Here is a 21,803-nt window from a genome sequence, read left to right on the forward strand (position 1 = left end):
AGAGAGGCCCCCATGCTCAACCTGGAAATGGGACATCTAAGGCCATTTTCTCCTAATCCGGTAGTTTTCAAACTGTGTGTTGGGGGATCCTGGGATTTCTCAGAGGCTCCCTCAACGAGAAGATCAGGAACAGCAGAAAACGTACACGGTGACAGCCTGCCCTCCACTACTGGTCTTCCCCTGCAATGTGCAGGCAGAGGTGAGCATCTGAAAGTGGTCCAGGATATCTTCTCAGTTCCTACGGGACGAACTGCTTGGTCCAATAGAACCAATACTGGCCAGACGCACATCTTGCTGCCTTGGGGGTGCCCCCCTCCTCCAAAAGCCACAATCAAACACTTCAACAGTCTCACTTCACTATTCAAGACATCAATTCCTGCCTTCAGCTATCCCCTCCCCCCTGAATTCTGCTGCCTGAAGCATCCTGCTTCACCTTGCTTTATTGTAGGGCCGGCCCTGAGGCCAGCATGGCACACAAACTGACTGTACACACCCTGGAATGTGACCTGGAACCTTAATGCGACACACAAAGAGGGAGGTGTCTGTGGTAGCTGTGTGGAGCAGAGCAGTTCCCTGAAAGTAGGAAGTTCTTTAATAACCCGCTCTCAATCCAAGAGGAGCACCAGATCCCTTCGCGCCCCACAGCCAGGGCTCCCTTCCTCCTGAAAGGGGCCATTCCTAAGAGCGGCATACAAGACAATTCGCAGGACAGCACCAGTGTTTGCTCTAGGCCAGAGGGCCATTCATTCACTCACTCACATGCCTTAGTTCACCTCGGAGATATTGACTGGCAAACCCAGCCATTTCTTCGGTGCGGCTCTGGCATGCTGCTGCCTCCTCACCCTCCCCTCTAGCAGAGTCATCTTCCTAGGGAAGTTCTACTTCAATTGTCTTGCACTAGGGCCTAAACTCCAGTTTGTTCAGGGTGGCGACAGCAGCAGCACTGATGAGAGCCAGCCAGCCTGCCTTCTCCGAAACAGCCCTAGCCATCAGTACAAGCAACACGAGGCTTCCATGGTCGGCGGTGCAGATGAGCGGCCCAGGGCCACACGTCCAGCTCTCTTCGGGGCTCATTTGCGCAGTCTCTTCCTGCCGTGCCGCGGAGTGACGGATGGGAACACGGGCGCCTGGGCCTCTCAGGTCTCGGCTCATTTGTCTCGGACTGATTCAGACTGGAAGAGCTGATGTCCTCAGAGTATTGGGTCCCTTCCCTGGAACAAAGGGAGGCTACATCTGGCTTCTCCTTGCCCTTGTTTCTCGTCGTCGTGCCCCAGTACCAAGCTGCCGAGGGCCCAGATTAATCGGGGCAGACCCATGTAAAGTGCTTTAAAGGGCAAGTCCCCCCTCTCGCTGTCTCTGCTACTGCAAGAGCACGTACTCTCCCTGCCTCAGGGAATTTATCTTCAAGTCAGTCCCGGTTCATGAGAGCTCAGGACCTGCCTGACAGCTCACAGGGTCCATGCCGCCACCTTACAACTGAACACTGCTACAGCAACTCCCGTTGCTTTTCAGGCACTCCGAGGGCATTCCCTGGGGAACAGGAATCCTGTTAGTGCAAGAAGATTGGTCCTAAGGGAGGTTATTTCATGACACTGGCTGTAGAGGGTCGGGCAGAGCAGAGAATTCTTTGATTCTCATCTGTCGCAGAATATTCTTTACCAGCCAGCCTCCGTTTATTGGTGCATTTCATTGCTGCAAAAATGCAGTGCTTTCTGGTGTTTATTCCCCTACTAAGGAAAAGCCAGCAGCAAGGACTGGTAGCCATGTGAACAGGGGGTCCTACTAGAAGAGGAACCAGATACTTCTCTGGAACTTGCTAATATCCACTTGGATATGACCATGGACCAGCCTCGATAGTTTGCTGGTAAATAAAAATCAGCCCTTCTGGAGAAGAATCCCAGGAAGATGCTGCAGTTCTGCAAAAAAATAAAGGGTGTGTGTCTCAGAAGAAGCCATATAAACTCAACTCCACATTTCCTTGGAGCTCTTGAGAGCAAGCGACCCAAATGTCCTCAGAGGCTGAAGAGGCCTTTCAGGATGTGGCTAGAGCCTCCGTCCAGGTGCAAACCCTAGCCCAGGGCCCAAACCTCTAAGCTGCAATCGCGAGCTGTCTAAAAGAAGCTTCTGTGGAGTCTGCGTGACCCATAGCAGGCCAAGTGTCACAACGACAAGGAAGCCTCTCTAGATTCCTCCGCTGGAAATGAAGAGCTTTGGTCCGGGAGTGGCATCAAGTATGAACTAGGTATCCGTCGGCCCAGTCTTCATGGCAGCCATGTTAACTACTTGGACACGGTGAGGATCTGGATTCAAGGTGCTGTCTTCTCCATCACTGTCCTGCTTGAGGCCATGGTCACCTGCCAAAAAGGAGGAAGAGGTCATAGTTAACAGGGTCGGAGTCAGTTCTATAGGAAACCCAAGTTCCCCACATATATGTGACTGGGGAAAGAGTACTTCATTTAAACACCCGTATATGTGGCTTCTTGTGCAGAACCTTGTGTGGGCGTGCACATGTGCCTTTCAAAAAGAACAACAAAGAAGATCTCAGGGTTGATGATTCAAGCCGAAGAGTCATTTTTGTACCTCCCCACATGGTCCACACATCATCCAAGGCTCTGCTTCAGATCCCTTGATCCTGTGAAGCATGGTGGGCAGCTACCAGGAACAGGACTTTCTTTGTAGTGGCCGCCGCCCTACCGTAGAATGTCCTGTCCACCGAGGCTCATCACGTCTCCGTAACTTCATTGTTTTAGGTGACTGGCAAAAACGTGGTTATTTAAGGAGGCCTCAGGCAGAATGTTTTCCGGGTTTATTTTTTTTTAAAAAAATGCTTCCCTAATTTTGACTACTATCTCTAGAAATTGTTACTGGTCTATTATGTCACTTTTGTTTTGGGGTTGTTTTATATATTGTGTGTGATGTGTTCTGGATTTGTTATCCATCTTGAGTTTGTGTTGGAAACAGAGCGGAATAGAAGTTTTATGTTTGGTTTTTCGAAAAAAAGAAAGAAAGGACAGGAATAATATTGAAGGCAATTAGTGTTAGAAGTTCAGAAAACCTAAAGATCACCATGGAGCAGTGGAGGGAGGGAAATCAACTTAACTTAATATTTATTTATTTACTTTATTTACAATACTTATATACTGCTCCCCACTGAAAATTTCGGAGCAGTGTACAAGAAAAAATAAAATAAAAACAGAATAAAACACTTTAAAATAGATTTAAAAATAGCAAAATGTACAGTGAACCGTGGCTGGTCATTAAGGAAAGGCTTCCTGGAATAATGACATTTTCAGGAATAACACATCTAGATCTTTTGGCCATGCTCTACATTGGAGCTCCCACTTCTTTGCCCTTAATATTCTAGGAATACCACCCCACGCTAACCCCTGATCCATGAAAGGAAAAAACAAATGTGGTGTTTAGAGTGTTGGACTAGCACTGGGAAGGCCCAGGTTCAAATGGCCACTCAGCCAGGAAGACCTTGGGCCAGTCACTGCCTAACCTACCCCACAGGGTTTTTGCAAATTTAAGAGAGGGGGGGCGAAGAAGTTTGGGCTCCCCGGAGGAAAGGGGGAGGTGCAAATAAATCAATAGTATCAGCAGACTGAGGAGCAACGGGCTCCCGTCTCCCAGGTGGGGAAGATGAGTTTCCCAGCAGACACTACTGTTACTGAACATTCCTTACCTCCGGGGTACACGGGAGAGATAGTCCCGATTCAAAGAGCAGAGCTGCTGCTCCAGGCGGAAGATGCGGAAGGCCAGGTATGAAGAGGACACCACCAGGAGGCAGATCCTGAGCGCGAAGGCAGAAGAGAGAGAGAGAGAGAGAGAAAACATTTAGACACGAGCCCACGGAGAGACAGGGGGAAACGCTGCAAAGGTTGGAAACGCTGCCTCCAAACTCACAGCACAATGAAGATTTTCAGCAGCTGGTAATCAGAGGGTCTCAACTCTGCTTTGTAGGTCTGCTCCACCTCTAGCTCTTCTTCAGTGTTTATTGCACTTTCTGGAACAAAAGGAGGCAGAGGGAGCTCAAGTAATTATACACACAGAAAGAGAGAGGCAGAAAGACACCCAGAGACAACAGTGGTTGGAGAATTAACGACACGAGGACATTCAAGCACTTTGTGTACAGGAAAGCTGGTTTGAAAAGAGCATATTCCAAACGCAGTCTGGCCAGTCAACCAGCATGCCAGTTCCAGACACGCATGGAAGAGTATTGTTGGGGGGGGGGGGCGGATGAGGAGAGGGCAAATCAATGGCTAAGTAAAACGTGGTTAGAATACCAGCAGCTTGATTAAGCTTACATATCTACGAAGGCAAAAGGGAAGAAAACAAAGGAAGGGATTAATCAGCTTCAGTCCTTTATTTCAGAATGGAATTTGTTTAAATACAACTGGAATATAAAATATCATGGTTCAAATTCAAAATTAATTTTTTTTTCTTGGTTGGAGACCCCCTCCTTGTAATGATCTGTTGGGATTTATGTGGAATTACCTTTTAAAAGAAGTTTTAAAAATAAGGATTCCTAGAAGAAAAAGTAGCAGGTCGTCGAATTGTACGTCCCGATTTGGCTCTCTGGAATTTGCACACCCTACTGCCGTAGCCTGGAAAAGCTCCACGCTGCTCTTGGAAGTGTGAGTGAGCCCAGTTTCGATCACCTCCAATTGGTTTCACTGTGTGCCTAGGGAGCCCTTTCTTAATCACGACTAGGGGCGATACTCCGCACGTCTGCAGCGGAAAGGAGGGAGCTGTAGCCAGGCAACACTGGGCGGGTGGCAGTGCGCAGATGCACAAGTCAAGAAGTCAATGCTCAAAAAACCCAAACCATCACCGCATTTGTGGATGTGAGGGAAGGCACACTGGGGAATGGAACTTTTTCTCCCAGGAGAAGGAAAGGGCCTTCTCTGCTGTGGCCCCCCGGCTGTGGAATGAGCTCCCTAAGGAGGTTCGCTTGGCACCTACATTATATGCTTTTAGACCCCAGGTGAAGACCTTTTTATTCTCCCAGCATTTTAACAGTCTATCAATAAATTTTAACTTGGTGTTTTAAATTTGTAATTTCGCATTGCTGTTGTTTTTATCTGGTTGAGCTTTTATATTGTATTTTATAGTATGGTTTTATACTGTTGTTTTATACTTTGAATGTTTTTAATTTTTGTGAACCGCCCAGAGAGCTCCGGCTATTGGGCGGTATAGAAATGCAATAAATAAATAAATAAAGGAAAAAGACTGCTTAGTGGGCTATGCAGCTCAAGGGATTGCTGCCATCGCTGCTGCAAGCAGAAAGGACATTTGTGGTCAAGCCAAAGCCACCCACATGGGCGCACGGCAGCACTAAGACCTGTCCCCGCCTTCCTGCTGCTTGTACCTGATACCAGAGGCTCCTCGGAGTTGCAAGAGCTCTCCTTTGCGCTGAGGCTGCTGATTGAAGCCCGGTGGATGCACTGGAACCCAGCCTCCGGGAGGGCCAGCGAGAGCGACGCCGGGGACCCCTTCCTCCACTTTATTTCTGGGACAATCACCTCCTGTGGAAGGCGCAAAACGCAAGTCAGCCCTGCTGCCGAAAAGTACAGCGATCATTACTGGAGCATCATCCCACAAGGCTAGGCAAACGGCTTTCTGCATGCACTGACCCAAACCAGAGTTAACACCGAGCACTGATCCTCAACCCCATGGTTTTGCAAAGCCACTTCAACCTAGGTTTCTGTCTCTAGTTTACAAGAGAACCAGTGTTTCCAATCAATGTCATTTACGTCAATGCAAATTCAAAGCAAAGTCATGACTGAAAGCAGAGAAGGGAAATGAACTGAGAAGCATTCCAGAGGGTGGAGAAGAGCGGGGAAACGCAGGAGGCTGTTGCTTAACCTCGGTTAAGAGATCAACGGCATTATGCCTGAACCAGAAAGAGCACCAGTATGGTCTAGCCTGGGACCTCCCAGATATTTTGGACTTCAACTCCCATCAGCCCCAGGCAACATGGCCAGTAATCAGGAACGTTGGGAGTTGTAGCCCAAAACATCTGGAGGGCATCAGGTTGGGGAAAGTTGGTTTAGAGCGCTGGACTAGGACGTGGGAGATCTAGGTTCGAATCCTCCACTCAGCAATGAAATTAACCTGTTCTTCTCTCTCGGCCTAACCTATCTCACAGGGTTGTTGTGAGGCTAAAAGCAGTGGGACGACCATCTGCAGTGCCTTGAGCTCCTTGGAGGAAAGGCAGGATATACATTCCCCCCCAAAAAACCAAACAACAATCATGGTAAACAGCATGTACAGGAGAGGCTGAAATGCGCCTGCTCAGCCGGGAATTGGAGATGGGAGGAGTCATCAAATAATTTTAGATAAAGCTAGAAAACTTCTTTGCCGCTGAGGATGAAGCAAGAGGTGGTATCCACACTCTGCAGAAGGCAGGACTGCTTTAGCAGAGGGGTTACACATATAGACCCTTTCAGGTCTCCCCAGCTCTAAAATATTTCAGATCCACTGAATAATAATAATAATCCTCCCGTGACAAAGGGATTATTACAGATCAGGGTGCTTTTGATTCTCTCCCCGAAAGCTCAGTCTTACCAGCGACACCGTATCCGGCTCTTCAGTCAGTTCTTTCAAGCTCAGGCTCTTTTTGCTTGAAACCTGCAGAGAACATGAGAAGGCAGAGAAGTTACTGACGCAACATGTGCGCCAGGCTCCCGCTGGACCAGAGACTGTTGCCCGGTTCGCAAGATCACCGCGGCTTAAACAGTGCAGTCCTATGCGCGTCTACTCAGAACTAAGTGCCCTTGCGTTGAAAGAGCTTTACTCCTAGGTAAATGTGCCTAAAATTGCAGCCAAAGTGTGTTTTAATCCCCCCTCCTCAAATATTTCAGGTCAAATACTTGTGGGGTCTTGGGACAAATCATTAACAGGGGAGCACTTTTTTTTAGCTTTACTGTTTACAGGTGAGACACTAAATTAAATTGCACAAGGACATCGGAAAACTCTGAAAACAGACAATTTTCTGATGCAAATGACCCTGTGCAAATGTTCCAATTATTCCCCCCCCCCCAGAAATCCCTCATCACAATGATCATCTCCCTTCTGTTCCAGCACACAGCTTGCGTGTGTTCATGTGTCACGAAAGGCCACGTTGTGTCTCAATAATCCCTCAAGGCAGGAGCTTCCCCCGGGCGATCAGAAAGGAAGGTTTCTTCCCATCTTCCTCCCTGCCGCCCCACGCCACATCCTAGCACTTGACAGTGAGGAGGCAAATCATCACGACTCCACAATCCCACTAGAGTCGCCTTGGCCACCACAACACCCGCTGCAAATAGATCCGTCAGAAGCTTGTGATCAGAGCTATAGACACGTCCTATGATTACAGCTCCTGCGGTGAGGCAATGGCTCAGTTCCCATTTTCAAGAAACCTACAAATCAAGAAGAGAAGGGAAAAGCCTTGGGCCTGTGCCCTCCCCGCTTAGTCCATCAGGCAAGGAATGAAATGTACTCCAAATAGAGGCCTTTTTGAGCGTTCATTGCCTAGCTAAACTGCCAAACGTTGGCTCTGAGCCCAACACAATGCAAATAGAGGCTCTTAAGATACCACCTTATCACCAACACCTGATCGCTATCAAGCAGACCGGACATTTTATATGTTCTCCTGCAGATTTTGCAGCAGGGAAAGAAGAGCAGAAATAACCGTCCTAGTTTAAGCAGAATCCCACCTTCTCAAAATAACTCAGGAGGTTGAAAATAGTCGCCTTTGCCTGTGCAGTATGTTGCACAGAAAGTGTTTCTCAGCCAGGTTGGAGAGAGGGAGGGAGGGAGGCAGGAAAAGTAAGCACCTGCCATGGTCACAGAAGGCTCACAAACATAAAAGTGTTAGGGCTGGAAAATGGCCAAAAGAGCCTTCAGTTGATTAGTCAGCATGCTTTCTAGGCCGGCCCTACCATTAGGCAGACTGGGGCAGCTCACCTCAAGCGGTAGATTACACTGTCCATTAATGGGCAACCCCCAATGCTGTTCTACATGGACATTTAAGGATGAAATGATCACAGACATTATGGGCTGGTCTGCACAATCGTCGCAGCCCACCGTGGCTTATTTAAGCCATGGTGGATTGTGGCATGTGTCAGTGGCCATTTTGAATATTCAACTCCAGGCCGGTGGGGGGCGGTGGCGAGTTTGCCATGTTTTGTCATTTCATCCAATCTTAGGCTAACCCTTAAACAACCCTCAAATAACCCTACAACAGACCATAGACTGCAGTGATCATGCAAACCCGTTCTATTACTGGAAAAGCACTACATGACTGAAGATGTCTTATATGCAACAACTTTGTTATTTTTGAATCCTGGAACATTCATAAGCAAAAAAACCAACCCCTTTAATAAATTTTAAAGGGGTTAATTATTATAATTCTACCACCATGGAAGTCTCCATTTATGATTTCTGACTCAATGCTAAAATCAACTCCTCATTAACACTCAAATAAAATATTACAGCACTTCAACAGAAGATGCATGTTGAGGATTATCAAACAAGCTAAATAAACAGGCAAATGTTTTTATAATTTGGAGGACCCTCTTAGAGACACTGGGGAACAGAAGGCACAGGAATGCAGATTTTACAACCAATTCCTTGGCAAACGGCTGCTGTAACATTTATTTATTAACTTGCTTTAATTTAAGGGGTTGGATCCCGTGGAGGCTGGAGGCTCCAATTTCGGTGGAGCTGTAAATCCATTCCGGGGTTCAGCCAGAACTCTAAAGGAGCTCTCCAAGGTTCTGACCCCGATCCCCAAAACAACTTCACACATCTTGGATAACTCCCTTAGAGTTATGGCTGGTTTTAAGGGAAAACCAGAATAGATTCATAGTCCCACCAAAAATGGAGCCACCAGCCTCCACTGGTTGGATCCAGAGCTACGCGCATGTAATGGGGCTGATGGAAACGGACTTCCGCACCCCACTCTTTCTCCCGGCACTGCCTCAGCTGCCCTGAAATTGCCACACGGGATTGGGGGACCGTGCTTAATGAGGTGGACTGGAGCTCAGAGGGCTGAGGGGGAAAGGGGAGGTTCCCAAAAATCAGGGGGAGGTACTCCCCCCTCAGCTCCCTATGCCACATCTCTCCCTGTTCAACAGGGTCCCCCAACCCTCTGTGTATCATTGGATGTGGAGGCTGCCATGAGGTGAAGGGACAAGGAAACCCACTTCCACCAGTTCCATTACATCCCCAAGGAAGCCCACTTCCACCAGTTCCATTGCATCCCCAAGGAAGCCCACTTCCACCAGTTCCATTGCATCCCCAAGGAAGCCCACTTCCACCAGTTCCATTACACTCCCAAGGAAGCCCACTTCCACCAGTTCCATTACATCCTCAAAGAAGCCCACTTCCGCCAATTCCATTACATCCCCAAGGAAGCCCACTTCCACCAGTTCCATTACATCCCCAAGGAAGCCCACTTCCACCAGTTCCATTACACTCCCAAGGAAGCCCACTTCCACCAGTTCCATTACATCCCCAAGGAAGCCCACTTCCGCCAATTCCATTACATCCCCAAGGAAGCCCACTTCCACCAGTTCCATTACATCCCCAAGGAAGCCCACTTCCGCCAGTTCCATTACAGGATTATGATACCACCTTTCAAAAAGCACATTGTTGCATTTTTATTGTATTTGTTTCTACATTACATTTCCATCAATTCAGCTCCTGTTTTCAATCTCTATTTTATTGTTGTCTACCTTCAGAGTTGGTTTTTTGGCAGAAAGACAAGATATGAATAGAATGAATAAACAAGTAAATAAAACAAGAAGAATTTTTAAAAATACCTGCAGGTGGGTACAGACTCTGCGTAGCACATCATACACACTGTCTCTGGAGATCAAGGACACAAAGATGTACTGGAAATAACGCAAAACAAAGCAGCAGTGAGTAAACAAAGCCCAAGCAGCAAAGATTAAAGGCATGGTATTTGGGGAAGGGGGTGGCCAGCGTAGACCGAGGGTGCAGAACCCAGGGCCAGAGGCAGCCTTCAGAGGGGCCTCATCAGCCCTCCCGTGGCCCACAGAAGGCCGTGCCCCAACCACGTTTCCCTCCACTGCTGACTGTTGGACAGTTTCCTGGTTTTAGTGCAGTTTTTCCTTCCCATCCTACGAGACCGAAATGTCTTTCCTTGTCTTAGCGACTGGCAGTAAGAACTTCAAGCTAAACTACGCTGGTATTTTTGTTTATTTATTTCATTTCATTTCTATACTGCCCAATAGCCGAAGCTCTCTGGGTGGGTCACAATAATTAAAACCATGAAGTACGGCGCAAAGTCTAACACAAAAGCTTAAAACTGCAATATAAAACCGCAATACAAAAGTACAACCAGGATAAAATTGAGCAGCAATGCAGAGATTTAAAAAACAGATTTAAAAAAAAAACAGATTTTAAAAACAGCAGAGTCAAAAGTCTAGGACAGTAAATTGCTAATATATTGGGAAAATAAAAAGGTTTTCACCTGTGATTTGGTCCACCCTTTGGCCCTGCCCCTTTTTTCCTTTAGCTCCGCCCACCACCAGAACACCTCAAAATTTTTAATTTGATCCTCAGGCTGTAAGGGGTTTGACTCCCCCTGCCTTGTGGAAGCTTTGGTGCCCTCGAGATACATAGGACTACTACAATGCCTATCATCTCCAGCTAGCAGGCACTGGGGATTATGGGGACTGTAGTCTGACCACTGGAGGGAACCAGATTGGGGAAGGTCGCCTTACAGTCTCCACCGGAAGGAGCAGATGTTAGCAACCACCCAGCCAAGCCTCAAGATAGCACGAAATGGAAAGGCAGAGTATGGCCCACGCTGACCTTGCCCAAGGTCAAGAATCCATCCTGCCAGATCAACACAAGCCAGGTTTTCAGCTAACAGGGCGGGGTTTTCCCCGCAAGCCATTTCTACCCCTCCAATCCACGGGGGTGGTTTGGTTTGGAACGGAAGCCATGCATGCATCTGGAAAGCCTTCGCAGGTTTCATTTTCGGGAAGCCCATGAAAGGGAAATTCACTGGAGAGGAGCCAAAATGCCAAAATTCACTTAGCCGTGATGTAAATGCTCAGTACAGAAAGCCACATTCCGCCCACCCCTTCGCTTCTGGAGTTTCCACTGGGGGCGTTGACTTTTATTTCCTGACTTCAACTTGCTTTGCAGCTTGATTGTAATTGTTCTGTTATTTACTCTGAACTGTAAGCCGCCGTGGAACTTTTAAAAAAAACTTCGAAAGGCTAGAATGGGACCCTAACCAGGCTGGATTCAGCCCAAACGTTCCACCCCACTGCTCTGAATCAGCTTTCCCCAACTTGCCGTCCTATAGATGTGCTGGATTACAATGCTTATCTTACCCCTGGCTGGGGATAATGGGAGTTGTAGCCCAGTACATCTGGAGGGCGTCAGATTGGAGAAGGCCACCTTAGGCTAGGGAAAGCAAGGGATGGAAGCAATACCCAGCACCTGTTGCTGCTTTGACATGACCGGAAGCGAGCAGGAGGGGTCGCAAGGTAGCCCGCCCCTCTGAAGGCAAACAGGACGGCCTCCCCTGTTTGCACATCGACCTCAGGGGTAGGATCCCAGGAACTCCGTCCATACCTGCCGCTGGAGATTTTCCCATGCAAAGCTGTGCGGTGGATCACCTGCACGTTGGCAATGGATGACCTCGCCCTGGTCCCACCTGGTTAGGAACCAACATCCCGCAACGTCCTTCACTGGGCCCAAGGGGCACAGCGTGTTATGCGGCAGCAGCTGAGCTGTTGGGCGTGATCTCCTTTTGTTTCATTTATCTATTTTAAACTTTTCCTGGTTCAGTTAGGCCTTTCAGCCTGATGACGCAAATTATGTACGAATGGAAACATTCCTAGCTTTAACCGCAAAAAGCGCAGCTTTGCAGCGCCGGGGGGTGAGGGGGTGAGGAGGAGGGCAAATCTGGGCAGTGCCACTTACCTTTCTGCTGGCGTTGGTAGTAATAGCTAGTCCATTCGGCAACAGCCGGGCTGTTTTGTGCTTTTTTATCAGTTGGACAGAGACAACAGGAATAACAACCTGAAACGGAGAAGAAAGGAAGAAAGAGTGCGTTGCAGTACGGACATGAAAAGTAGAAACAGGTGACGACTGTCCGGTTTCTTGGGCCCTTTCTACACCTAAGGATTATCCCAGGAAAATGGAGGGGTCGTCCCTGCCTGCTCCCGGGATCCCCTGTGTGTCATTTGCATGCACAGGGATGATCCAGGGACGATCCCGGGGGGAAAAAAGCACGCGTAGAAACGGCCCTGGTTACTGACCGCAGAATGATCACCCAAATCCGAACCATATTTATTTTGGAAGTAAGCCACACTGATTCCGATGAGACTTACTAACCAGGAAGTAACTGCGCCTAGGGCTGTTGCCTCAAAACAGTCACTACTCGTGAAGAGGATTGTCCAAACGATTGATCGATTTTTAAAAAAATCTCAGGGGTCGTTTCCCCTCTGACTTTTAAGCTACCGCCACTCGGGCCGTGTGACGAGGATTCGGACAACTGGCTTAAAGGAAGCACCGGGAAAATGTTTTTGCCTGTGGTACACGTGCCCGGTTTTGGTTCCATCCCGGCAGGGGGCTCTGATGAAAGAATTTTGAAGGTTCTCGTTTAGCTTCAAGCTGTACCCTGATAAAAAAAAAACCCAAATAACGAGCACCGCTGTAATAAACGTACATGCCTGGCATGTTTGCGCATTTGGTGAGCACCCCACTGGATAGTGCCCATAATAAGCAGCACCCTCATTGCCATGCCCAAAGGGGGACTGGAAGCATTTACCAACTACGCCCTTATCTGGACAGTGATAGCCTAGCTACAGTGATCCATGCTCTGATAACCTCTCGTTTGGATTACTGCAATGCGTTATACGTGGGGCTGCCTTTGAAAACGGTCCGGAAGCTTCAGCTGGTACAAAACAGGGCAGCCCGTTTACTAACAGGGACTGGCCGGCGAGATCACATGACGCCAGTCCTTCTACAACTTCATTGGCTGCCAGTCCAGGTCCGGGCCCGATTCAAAGTGCTGGTATTGACATTCAAAGCCCTAAATGGTTTGGGGCCAGGTTATTTGAAGGAACGCCTCCTCCCATATGTATCTGCCCGGACCTTAAGATCATCCTCAGGGGCCCTTCTCCGTGAGCCCCTGCCAAAGGAAGTGAGGCAGGTGGCTACTAGGAGGAGGGCTTTCTCCGCTGTGGCACCCCGGTTGTGGAATGAGCTCCCCAGAGAGGTCCGCCTGGCGCCTACACTGTACTCTTTTCGTCGCCAGCTGAAGACCTTTTTATTTTCTCAGTATTTTAACACTTAAATTTAACTTAAATTTAAATTTTACAGTTCTAACTCTGTATTTTAATCTTATATCAATTTTGCTGCGTGGTTTTATCCTGGTTGCGCTTTTTATACTGTATTTTGTATTTGTGTTTTTAACCTGTTGGTTGTTTTATTGTGGTTTTAATTTTTGTGAACCGCCCAGAGAGCTTTGGCTATTGGGTGGTATAAAAATGTAATAAATAAATAAATAAATATTTTTTAAAAAACCCCGAAGGGGGGTGAAAGGTTGGGGCATACCCTCATCTAGCCCTTTTAAAAAGGAACATACATATATACATACACAATGCTGGGCTGCTTCACCCTTTTCCAGTGTCCTGCCACTTATCAAAACTCCTCAACACTTCTAAGAAGTTAAATGGATTTTCAAAGCCATCCAAATTGGTGGCCGCCACTACATCTTGTGGTAGTGAGTTCCATAGTTTAACTACATGCTGTGTGAAGAAGTCCTTCCTTTCACCTGCCCTGATTCTCCCACCTGTCAGCTTCATGGGACGACCCCGCTGGGTTCTAGTATTATGAGAGAGCGAGAAAAATGTCTCCCTACCCACATTCTCTGCACCATGCATAATTGTGTCCACCTCTATCTTGTCTCCCCTTAGCCTCCGTTTTTCCAAGCTAAACAGTCCCTTCTCTCATAGGGGAGATGTTCCAGCCCCTTGATCATTTTAGTTGCCTTTTCTGCCCCTTTTCTAGCTCTACAATATCTTTTCTTAGGTGTGGTGACTAGAGTTGTACCCCATATTCTAAGTGTGGTCAAACTATAGATGCGTATGACAGTGGCAGTATGACAGTGGCAGTTTTATTCTCAATTTCTTTTCTAATGATGCCTAACATGAGGAGTTTGCCTTCTTTACAGTGGCCTCACACTGGGTTGACGTTCTCATCAAGCTGTCCACCACAACCCCAAGATCTCTTTCTTGGACAGTCACCAATAGCTCAGATCCCATCAAGTTATATTTGAAGTTGGGAATTTTTCACCCCAATGTGCATCACTTTGCACTTGCTTACATTGAACCCAGAAGCGAAATGCCTAGGTACAACAGTTGCTGGGAAACAGGGGCGTCAGGGTGCTGTTGTACTCAAGTTCTAGTTGTGGGTTTCCCACAGGTGGCTGGTTGGCCACTGTGTGAACAGAATTCTGGTCTAGATAGACCCTGGTCTGATCCAGCAGGGCTCTCCTTACGTTCTTATGAAATTGGTCACAATTCAAAGTAATAGCACCCTGTAACCAGCCTTGGAAATGGAAGGAGAGGCCCAGAAAACCCCTCTGGAAAGAAAAGCCATCACTTCAGTTAGCCTCGAAGACACGAGGCAGAAACAGAAACCTGCCAGCTATTGTCCAGTGTGGGCATGACCAACCATTTTGGGAAAACGAACAGTCACAAGGGAAAGAAACAAAGGTTCAAGGGTGCAGTTCAAAAGAAGTCGCAATGCAACGACAGAAGAATCCCGCTAAACGGGCTGAACTTTGGGAGTTGGAATTAACATTCTTCCTGCGCGATGTTTATTTAAATAGGTAGCGCTGCCGTTATAAATAATTCAGCCATTTGGCAGCGTTTTAAGGAAGCCTGTTCTAAATATGGAAGAAAGTTCCCCGTCAACGGCAATGTTTACTGGATAACCTCAAAACCACAAATCAAGCAGAGAGGCTGGAATTCTGGACTGCATCAAATCCAGTTACAGTTTCCCACATGCCACAGAGATAGGCCTGGCATCCAAAGCTGTTTTCTTTGAGGATTTAAAAGGGAGAGACAAGGAACAGTGGCTTCCAGAAGGCGCGGTTGCATCCTCAGGAAGCAAATAAAGACACTTTTATTCTCTCCAGCGCTGGGCCGACTGCGGCTTTTACTGCTAGGGACGGCTTTCAATTTAATCTGCTTTAACTCTCCCCTCCGCTTTTAGTCTGTTCCTGTTGGGTATTGTTTTAAGGCTGTGTTATCATTTCAGTTTGTTCTTATTGCCGTCATCGGCCTTGAAATTTTTTAAGAAGGAAAGTGAGATAGAATATTTTTTTAAAAAACACACAAATGAAATGGAAGAATGTATAAGCAAGGAAGCCAAGGCAGTCTGCGTCATAGGCCAAGAAATGTCCCTCTTTCCTCCTGCTTTCTGACTTTTTCTTCAAACGCATGTGAGCGAATGCTCTGGACCAGGGATGAGGGGCATTTTTCTGCTGAGGGTCACATTCCCTCGGGGTGGGTGGGTGTTAATCCACCCGGGGTCTGATGGTGGTGGTAGGTGGGGCCAGAGCCAGCAGTGGGCGGGGCCAGAGCCAAATGTGGGTGGGGATTACAACATTGAAGGATTCTATTGCTCTCCCTCCACCCCCATCTCACCATCTTCTGTGTGCCACCCCACCTCTCTCTCTCTCTCTCTCTGTCTCTCTCTTTCCCAACCTGGTGCCTTCCAGATGTTTTGGACTTTAACTCCCAGCATTTCTGACCTTTGGCCATGCTGGCTGAAACTGAAGTTGAAGTCCAAAACATCTGGAGATTTGCCTTCTGCCCACCACTGGATCCATTTCCCTTGCGGTTTTGACCAAAATTGCTTTAGGGTTCAATCCTATGCATGTTTAGAAGTTGTAGGACATCTTTTCTGCCGAAACATGCATAGGATTGTGACTTTGGGCACTGGTTTTACCATGCCCCCCCCCCATGTGGTGCTCTTCCGCTTTCTCTCTCTTTGCCCCCCCCCCCAGCTCTCAGTTTCTAACAATTGCCTCGAAGCCTCTCATACAGTCCTTTCCACCCTGATTCCAAACGCACACTCAGCCCCGTGAAAACTCAACCCTGTCAGATGGTGCAGCAAGGACAACGTACCTTGATATCTTTCCCAAAAAGGTTTGCATAGAAACAGAGCCAGTTCGGGGAAATGTAGAGCCGGCCTTGGATGAGAATGTCTCTTTGAAGGGCGCAGGAGCAGACTTCAAAACAAAACAGAAAAGGAAAATGCTGAAGGAGGATAGATTTGGGTTGGACATTATGGTTCCCCCGGAGGAGGGGCTATAGCTGTAGCTCAGTGGTAGAGTCCCTCCTTTGCCTGCAGAAAGGCCCCGGTTCAATCCCCAGCATCTCCGGGTACAGCGAGAAAGACCCCTGCCTGGAGATGTGAAGGCCCAGGAAAAAAAAAACAGTTTTTTTTAAAAAAAACTGGAGGGGTTTCCGAAGCCCTTTTTGGTTTTCCCCCCGAAAAATTGGGAAAATTGAAAAAAATAAAGAAAAAAATGATAATGGAATGTTTTATTTTAGCATGATGAATAAAATGTTTAAGACAAGCTGTTCATATAATTAGCTGCTCTTATATTTACTTCTCCAAATGATTTCTAAAAACTATGTACAGTATCAGATTAATAAATTTTTGTGCACCAAGGACAAGCAAGTCCTGGGTTGCAAATTGAGACTACAACTCTCAAAGGTGAGAGCAAGATGCATTTCTGTCTCTAGGGGGCAGCATTGCCACCGCAGCAGACACTGAAACTGACAGCGATCGCTATAGCTCGGGAAATGAGTCGGATTAAATTTCATGCATGTTCATTGAATCTTGCCCAGTTCTTTTTATGGGAATGTGTGCTTTATGTCTGCTTGACACTGCGGAAGACTAGCGGAGACATAAATAATTTTCTTTGTTACTAATGTTGATGGTTTCTTCTGGGTTTTTTAAATTGTTTTTGCCTGTTCCTCATAAACTGGCAAAACCAAAGAGGTTCCTTACAGTTCAGGAGCGTCTAGCTCCATTTGTTACCCCAAAAAGATAAAATTTAAAAAAGCAAATTCAATTTGTAATAATTGTTTGAACACACTGTACTTTTAATAGACCAAATGTGATAATTTTATGCCAAACCAACTTGTACATAATTACATTTTATGTTCCTAAAGTAACAAAGTGACTTTCAATCTGTAAAAAGTGCTAATGTTGCATTTTTTCCAATCTTTCTGAAAATTTACATTTTTTTCTGGGGTGTGTTTGTGGGAAACGGGGGAAAACTGGGTGGTTCCCCCCCCCCCCCCATGGCTTCAAAATTTCCTGAAATTTTACATCTCTACTCCTGCCTAAAACCCTGGAGAGCCACTGCCAGTCAGTGTCAACAACACTGAGTTAGATGGGTCAGTGGTCTGACTCGCTATACAGCAGCTTCCAATGTTCCCAACTTCTTAACGATCCGAGCAGTTTAACAACAGAACCAAATACCTTGGGCAGGGGTGTGCAGAAGGTATTTCTGCATCTACTGCTAGATCTTTGGGTGATATGCAATAGATGGGCAGAGTTTCCGACCCCTAGCTGCTCAAAAACAGCAGGGACAAAACAATTTCCCACCCACCCTGAATTAGACTGCTGAAATGAACTGAAATTGTGTGTGCAAAGATTGCGCGCTGTGTTCAGTTCTGGTATCCGAAGCAAATCTCTCGACTCAGAACTCCTTCATTGCAAGTATATGACTTTTTGTACCAAGCTCTGGTAGGTAGATCTTGGGGTCCTTCCTAGTAAAAAAACAAATAAAGTAGATCTTGGAAGCCTGACGTCTGCCCACCCAACCCAGGAGAGTGACGGGCTCCCCCTCGCTGAAAGATTTAAAACAGAGGGTGGGAAACCATCTATTGGGATTGCTCTTAATTCTGGCTCACTTTCTTTCTTTTCCCCAAAATATTTTTATTGAGTTTATAAAACATTGATCAAGGCCCTTTTTGTCTCAAAAGACTGTGATATACACGTTTTAAGATCTGCAGCAGATAGAACCTGCACCCCTCTGTTCTTAGGTAATAACCCAAGATTTGGAATGGCAGAAGCAAAATATTTTTCAATGCTTAATATACCTAAATATCGGTGCACAAGATTTGATGTCCTGCCATCTACTCTGTTGCAGGGGAGGTTTTGGAAAATCACTTTTTGTGATCGCCTGTGCCCATGTGGAAGCAATGAAATTGAATCGGTTGTCCACATTTTACTCTAATACAAAGACCAGAGAGAAATTATTACTTGACACCAGTTTAGAAATTAATGCACTTCTTCACTGCTTCAGGACTACAGAGGACAGAGACACAATCGAGGCTTTTGCAAAATTCTTTTTGAATGCTATAAAAATAAGGTCTCTCCAGAATTGATTCCGCTACATACTTTTCAAATCTGTATGTAATTTTGCCTTACTCTCTTGTACGTGTAAAGTCTGGTCAGTGACCGTAATAAAGTTGATGATGATGATAAAACATTGATATTATACAAATTAATTCATTATAAACCAATAACATAAAAGCAAAACCACTGTTGGGTGCATTCCATTCCTGGAATTCAGTTTAATTTCAGAATTCCAAGTTCATGTAAAAATCAAACAACCTCTTGCCTCTGTTTGTAAATCGTTATTATGTTCATTCATTTACCAGCCTTCCTCAACCTGGGGTGCTCCAGATGTGTTGGACTGCATCTCCCAGAATGCCCCAGCCTGGCCGGGGCATTCTGGGAGTTGTAGTCCAACACATCTGGAGCGCCCCAGGTTGAGGAAGGCTGATTTAGACCAAGACATCATTCCCACACAATCTATGCAGGTATGGAAGTTCTATACTGTCTGAATGATTTGTAAAATGTATGAAAGCTGCCTGATTTTCACAAAAGCTGCAGCCTACAAGTTCTCCTCTTCCTCCTCCCTCAAAACAGCATTTGCCACTCACCTTTTAGCACACTCTCCTCCGTGGGAATGTCCTTGAATAACTTGTGGTATTGAGAGTTGTATTTATTTGGTGGCTAGAAATGAAACAAGACACAAGCAGGCAGGTTAACAGAGAGAGTCCCCGAAGGCAGGCATCAAGACAGCTTGAAAAGAAGGAGGCTCAGGGGAGACATGATAGAGGTGTACAAAATTATGCCTGGTGTGGAGAATGTAGAGAGAGAGACATTACTCACCCTCTCTCAAAATACTAGCACTCAGGGTCATCCCATCAGGCTGACCGGTGGCAGATTCAGGACAGATCGAAGGAAGGACTTCTTCACACAGCGCATAGGTAAACTATGGAATTCGCTACCACGAGATGTAGCGATGGCCAACAATTTGGATGGCTTCAAAAAGGGTTGGATAAATTCCTGGAGGAGAAGGCTATCAATGGCTATGAGTCTTGATGGCTAAGTGCAAGCTCCAGTATCAGAAGCAGTGAGCCTGGGGAACATGGGTGGGAGGGTGCTGTTGCACCATGTCCTGCTTGTGAATCCCTGGTCTACAGCTGGATGGCCACTGTGTGAACAGAGTGCTGCACTAGATGATCCAGCAGGGCTCTTCTTACGTTAAGACAGTCTGGCCACAGGTTTACTCCCCTTGCAGCCTCTTCGGTTGTAAAAAGCATATGAATGGCTCACAAGACCCATTGCAAAGAGGTCATGGAGGAGACAGACAACGTGCTGTTTGGAGAGGAAAGTGTAGAGGAGTCATCATGTAGAAAAGCTGCAATTTGCTCAAATGTCTATTTACGGGAGAGGGGGTTTCCCGGGAACCCGCCGGGCCCCAAAAGGGCTGGATTTGTAAACAACGGAACCTCTACTTAGGAGAGCATTTCATAGAATCATAGAATAGTAGAGTTGGAAGGGTCCTACAAGGCCATCAAGTCCAACCCCCTGCTCATTGAAAGAATCTACCTTAAAGCACCCCTGACAGATGGCTGTCCAGCTACCTCTTGAAGGCCTCTGGTGTGGGAGAGCCCACAACCTCCCTAGGGCATTGGTTCCATTGTCATACTGCTTTAACAGTCAGGAAGTTTTTCCTGATGTGGCTTCCTATCACTTGATCCCATTATTCCATGTCCTGCACTCTGGGAGGATCGAGAAGAGATCCTGGCCCTCCTCTGTGTGACAACCTTTCAAGTATTTGAAGAGTGCTATCATGTCTCCCCTCAGTCTTCTCTTCTCCAGGCTAAACAGGCCCAGTTCTTTCAGTCTCTCCTCATAGAGCTTAAAATTTGTTGAGCTCAGGTATACCGTGTACAGTTCTGGTCACCGTGCCTCAAAGAGCATTTTGTAGAGCTGGGAAAAGATGCAGAAAGGGCAGCCAAAATGACCAGGCGACTGCAGCTCCTACCAGGAAAGGTTACGACATTTGGGGCTTTTATCACATTTTTAAAAAATGCTGGGGACAGAACGCTGCCTTAGATAGGCTTTGGCCTGATCCAGCAGGGCTATTCTTATATATCCTTAAACTTACATGTCTTTGTCATTGGCAGATTACAAAATTTACAACCTCTGGCAAGAAAAGACTGTAAGATAAAGTTAATGCCCAACGAGACAGCAATCGGTTGAGGTGAAAACTAAATAAACAACCATTTCCAAAGCATCTGCCCATGCCCTTCCGTGGAAAGATGTCTATGGTAGAGCTGGGCTTGAGCCTTCTCTCCCTTTGCATAAGAATTCTTTAGCAACCCCCTTACGCTCACACAGTAAAGAAGCTGAAGATAGAAAGCTACAACAGTGGCAACCGAACAGGGAAATAAATGCACAGGGAGCCCAGAAACGTAATATATATATAGCAGATGTCATCAGCCTAGGGGGTCCTGCAAACATCAAGCCAAGAGCATAAGGCAGAGCGACAGGGCCAGGGGAGAAGAGGCAGATCTCAGTCCAGCGGGGCAGGCAGCTTCCAAGGAAAAGAGGAAGAGGCATTCATGCAAACCACAACACTGCAACGCTGTCCAACAGACCCATCAAGGACAAGGGCAGCAGAGTCCAGGAAAATTGTTATTATTATTATTAGATTTATTTGTATCCCACCTTTTGCCCAATGCTGGGCCTCAAGGCGTCCTTACAAAGTTTAAAACATACATGGGGGGGGGGGGGGGGGAGGAACATAAACGTTTAAAATACCCAACGAAATAAGAAGACATTAAAATAGATGGAGGACCAGATTATTCTCCAAAGGCCTGCTGGAACAAACAGGTTTTAGCCTGCTTCCGAAAGCCCATCAAGGAGGGAGCCAGCCTAGCTTCCCCGGGAAGAGAGTTCCAGAGCACTGGCGCAGCCACCAAGAAGGCCCTCTCCCATGTTCCCACCAAGCGCACCTGTGAAGATTGTGGGACTGAAAGAAGGGCTTCTCCAGAAGATCTCAAAGCATGGGCAGGCTCATAAGGGAGAATACAGTCTTTCAAATAACCTGGACCCGAGCCATACATAAAATGACGCCAAAGCCCTCCCAGACTCACCGTGACTTCTCTGAGACCTTTCTTGAGCTCCTCATCCTTTACGGCATCACTCAGGTGCAGACTGCAAGACAAAGAGATTCCACAGATGGCCAATTTCTCTCCCTCTGTCACACTCACACACACATGCAATACAATACACATATACAGATAACTTCCCGCACTTTAAGTTCCAGCTGGGAGATCCTCTTGATATGGTCATCTATTGGGCTGTTGGGGGCTGCAGAATGGGCACTCCAGGTAGTCGACCCCCCGGCCAGCCTGCTGAAGCCCTCCAAATTTCGG

General features: G+C 46.9%; 1 protein-coding gene across 1 annotated transcript in view; it reads right to left on the minus strand.

Moving 5' to 3' along the window:
* Positions 1-535: 535 nt before the first annotated feature.
* Positions 536-21,803, minus strand: part of GRAMD2A (GRAM domain containing 2A) — a 56,040-nt gene continuing 34,772 nt past the window's right edge. Inside the window, exons 3-12 of the mRNA XM_063142430.1 lie at positions 21,522-21,582; positions 19,014-19,086; positions 16,173-16,276; positions 11,953-12,051; positions 9,810-9,881; positions 6,571-6,633; positions 5,372-5,528; positions 3,907-4,006; positions 3,686-3,793; positions 536-2,354 (exon numbers count right to left, since the gene is read on the minus strand). Of these exons, the coding sequence (XP_062998500.1) occupies positions 2,351-2,354; positions 3,686-3,793; positions 3,907-4,006; positions 5,372-5,528; positions 6,571-6,633; positions 9,810-9,881; positions 11,953-12,051; positions 16,173-16,276; positions 19,014-19,086; positions 21,522-21,582 (841 nt within the window). The 3' untranslated portion in view covers positions 536-2,350. The remainder of the gene's footprint in view (positions 2,355-3,685; positions 3,794-3,906; positions 4,007-5,371; positions 5,529-6,570; positions 6,634-9,809; positions 9,882-11,952; positions 12,052-16,172; positions 16,277-19,013; positions 19,087-21,521; positions 21,583-21,803) is intronic.

The sequence above is a fragment of the Elgaria multicarinata genome, chromosome 16 (assembly GCF_023053635.1).
Source record: "Elgaria multicarinata webbii isolate HBS135686 ecotype San Diego chromosome 16, rElgMul1.1.pri, whole genome shotgun sequence".
NCBI lineage: Eukaryota > Metazoa > Chordata > Lepidosauria > Squamata > Anguidae > Elgaria > Elgaria multicarinata.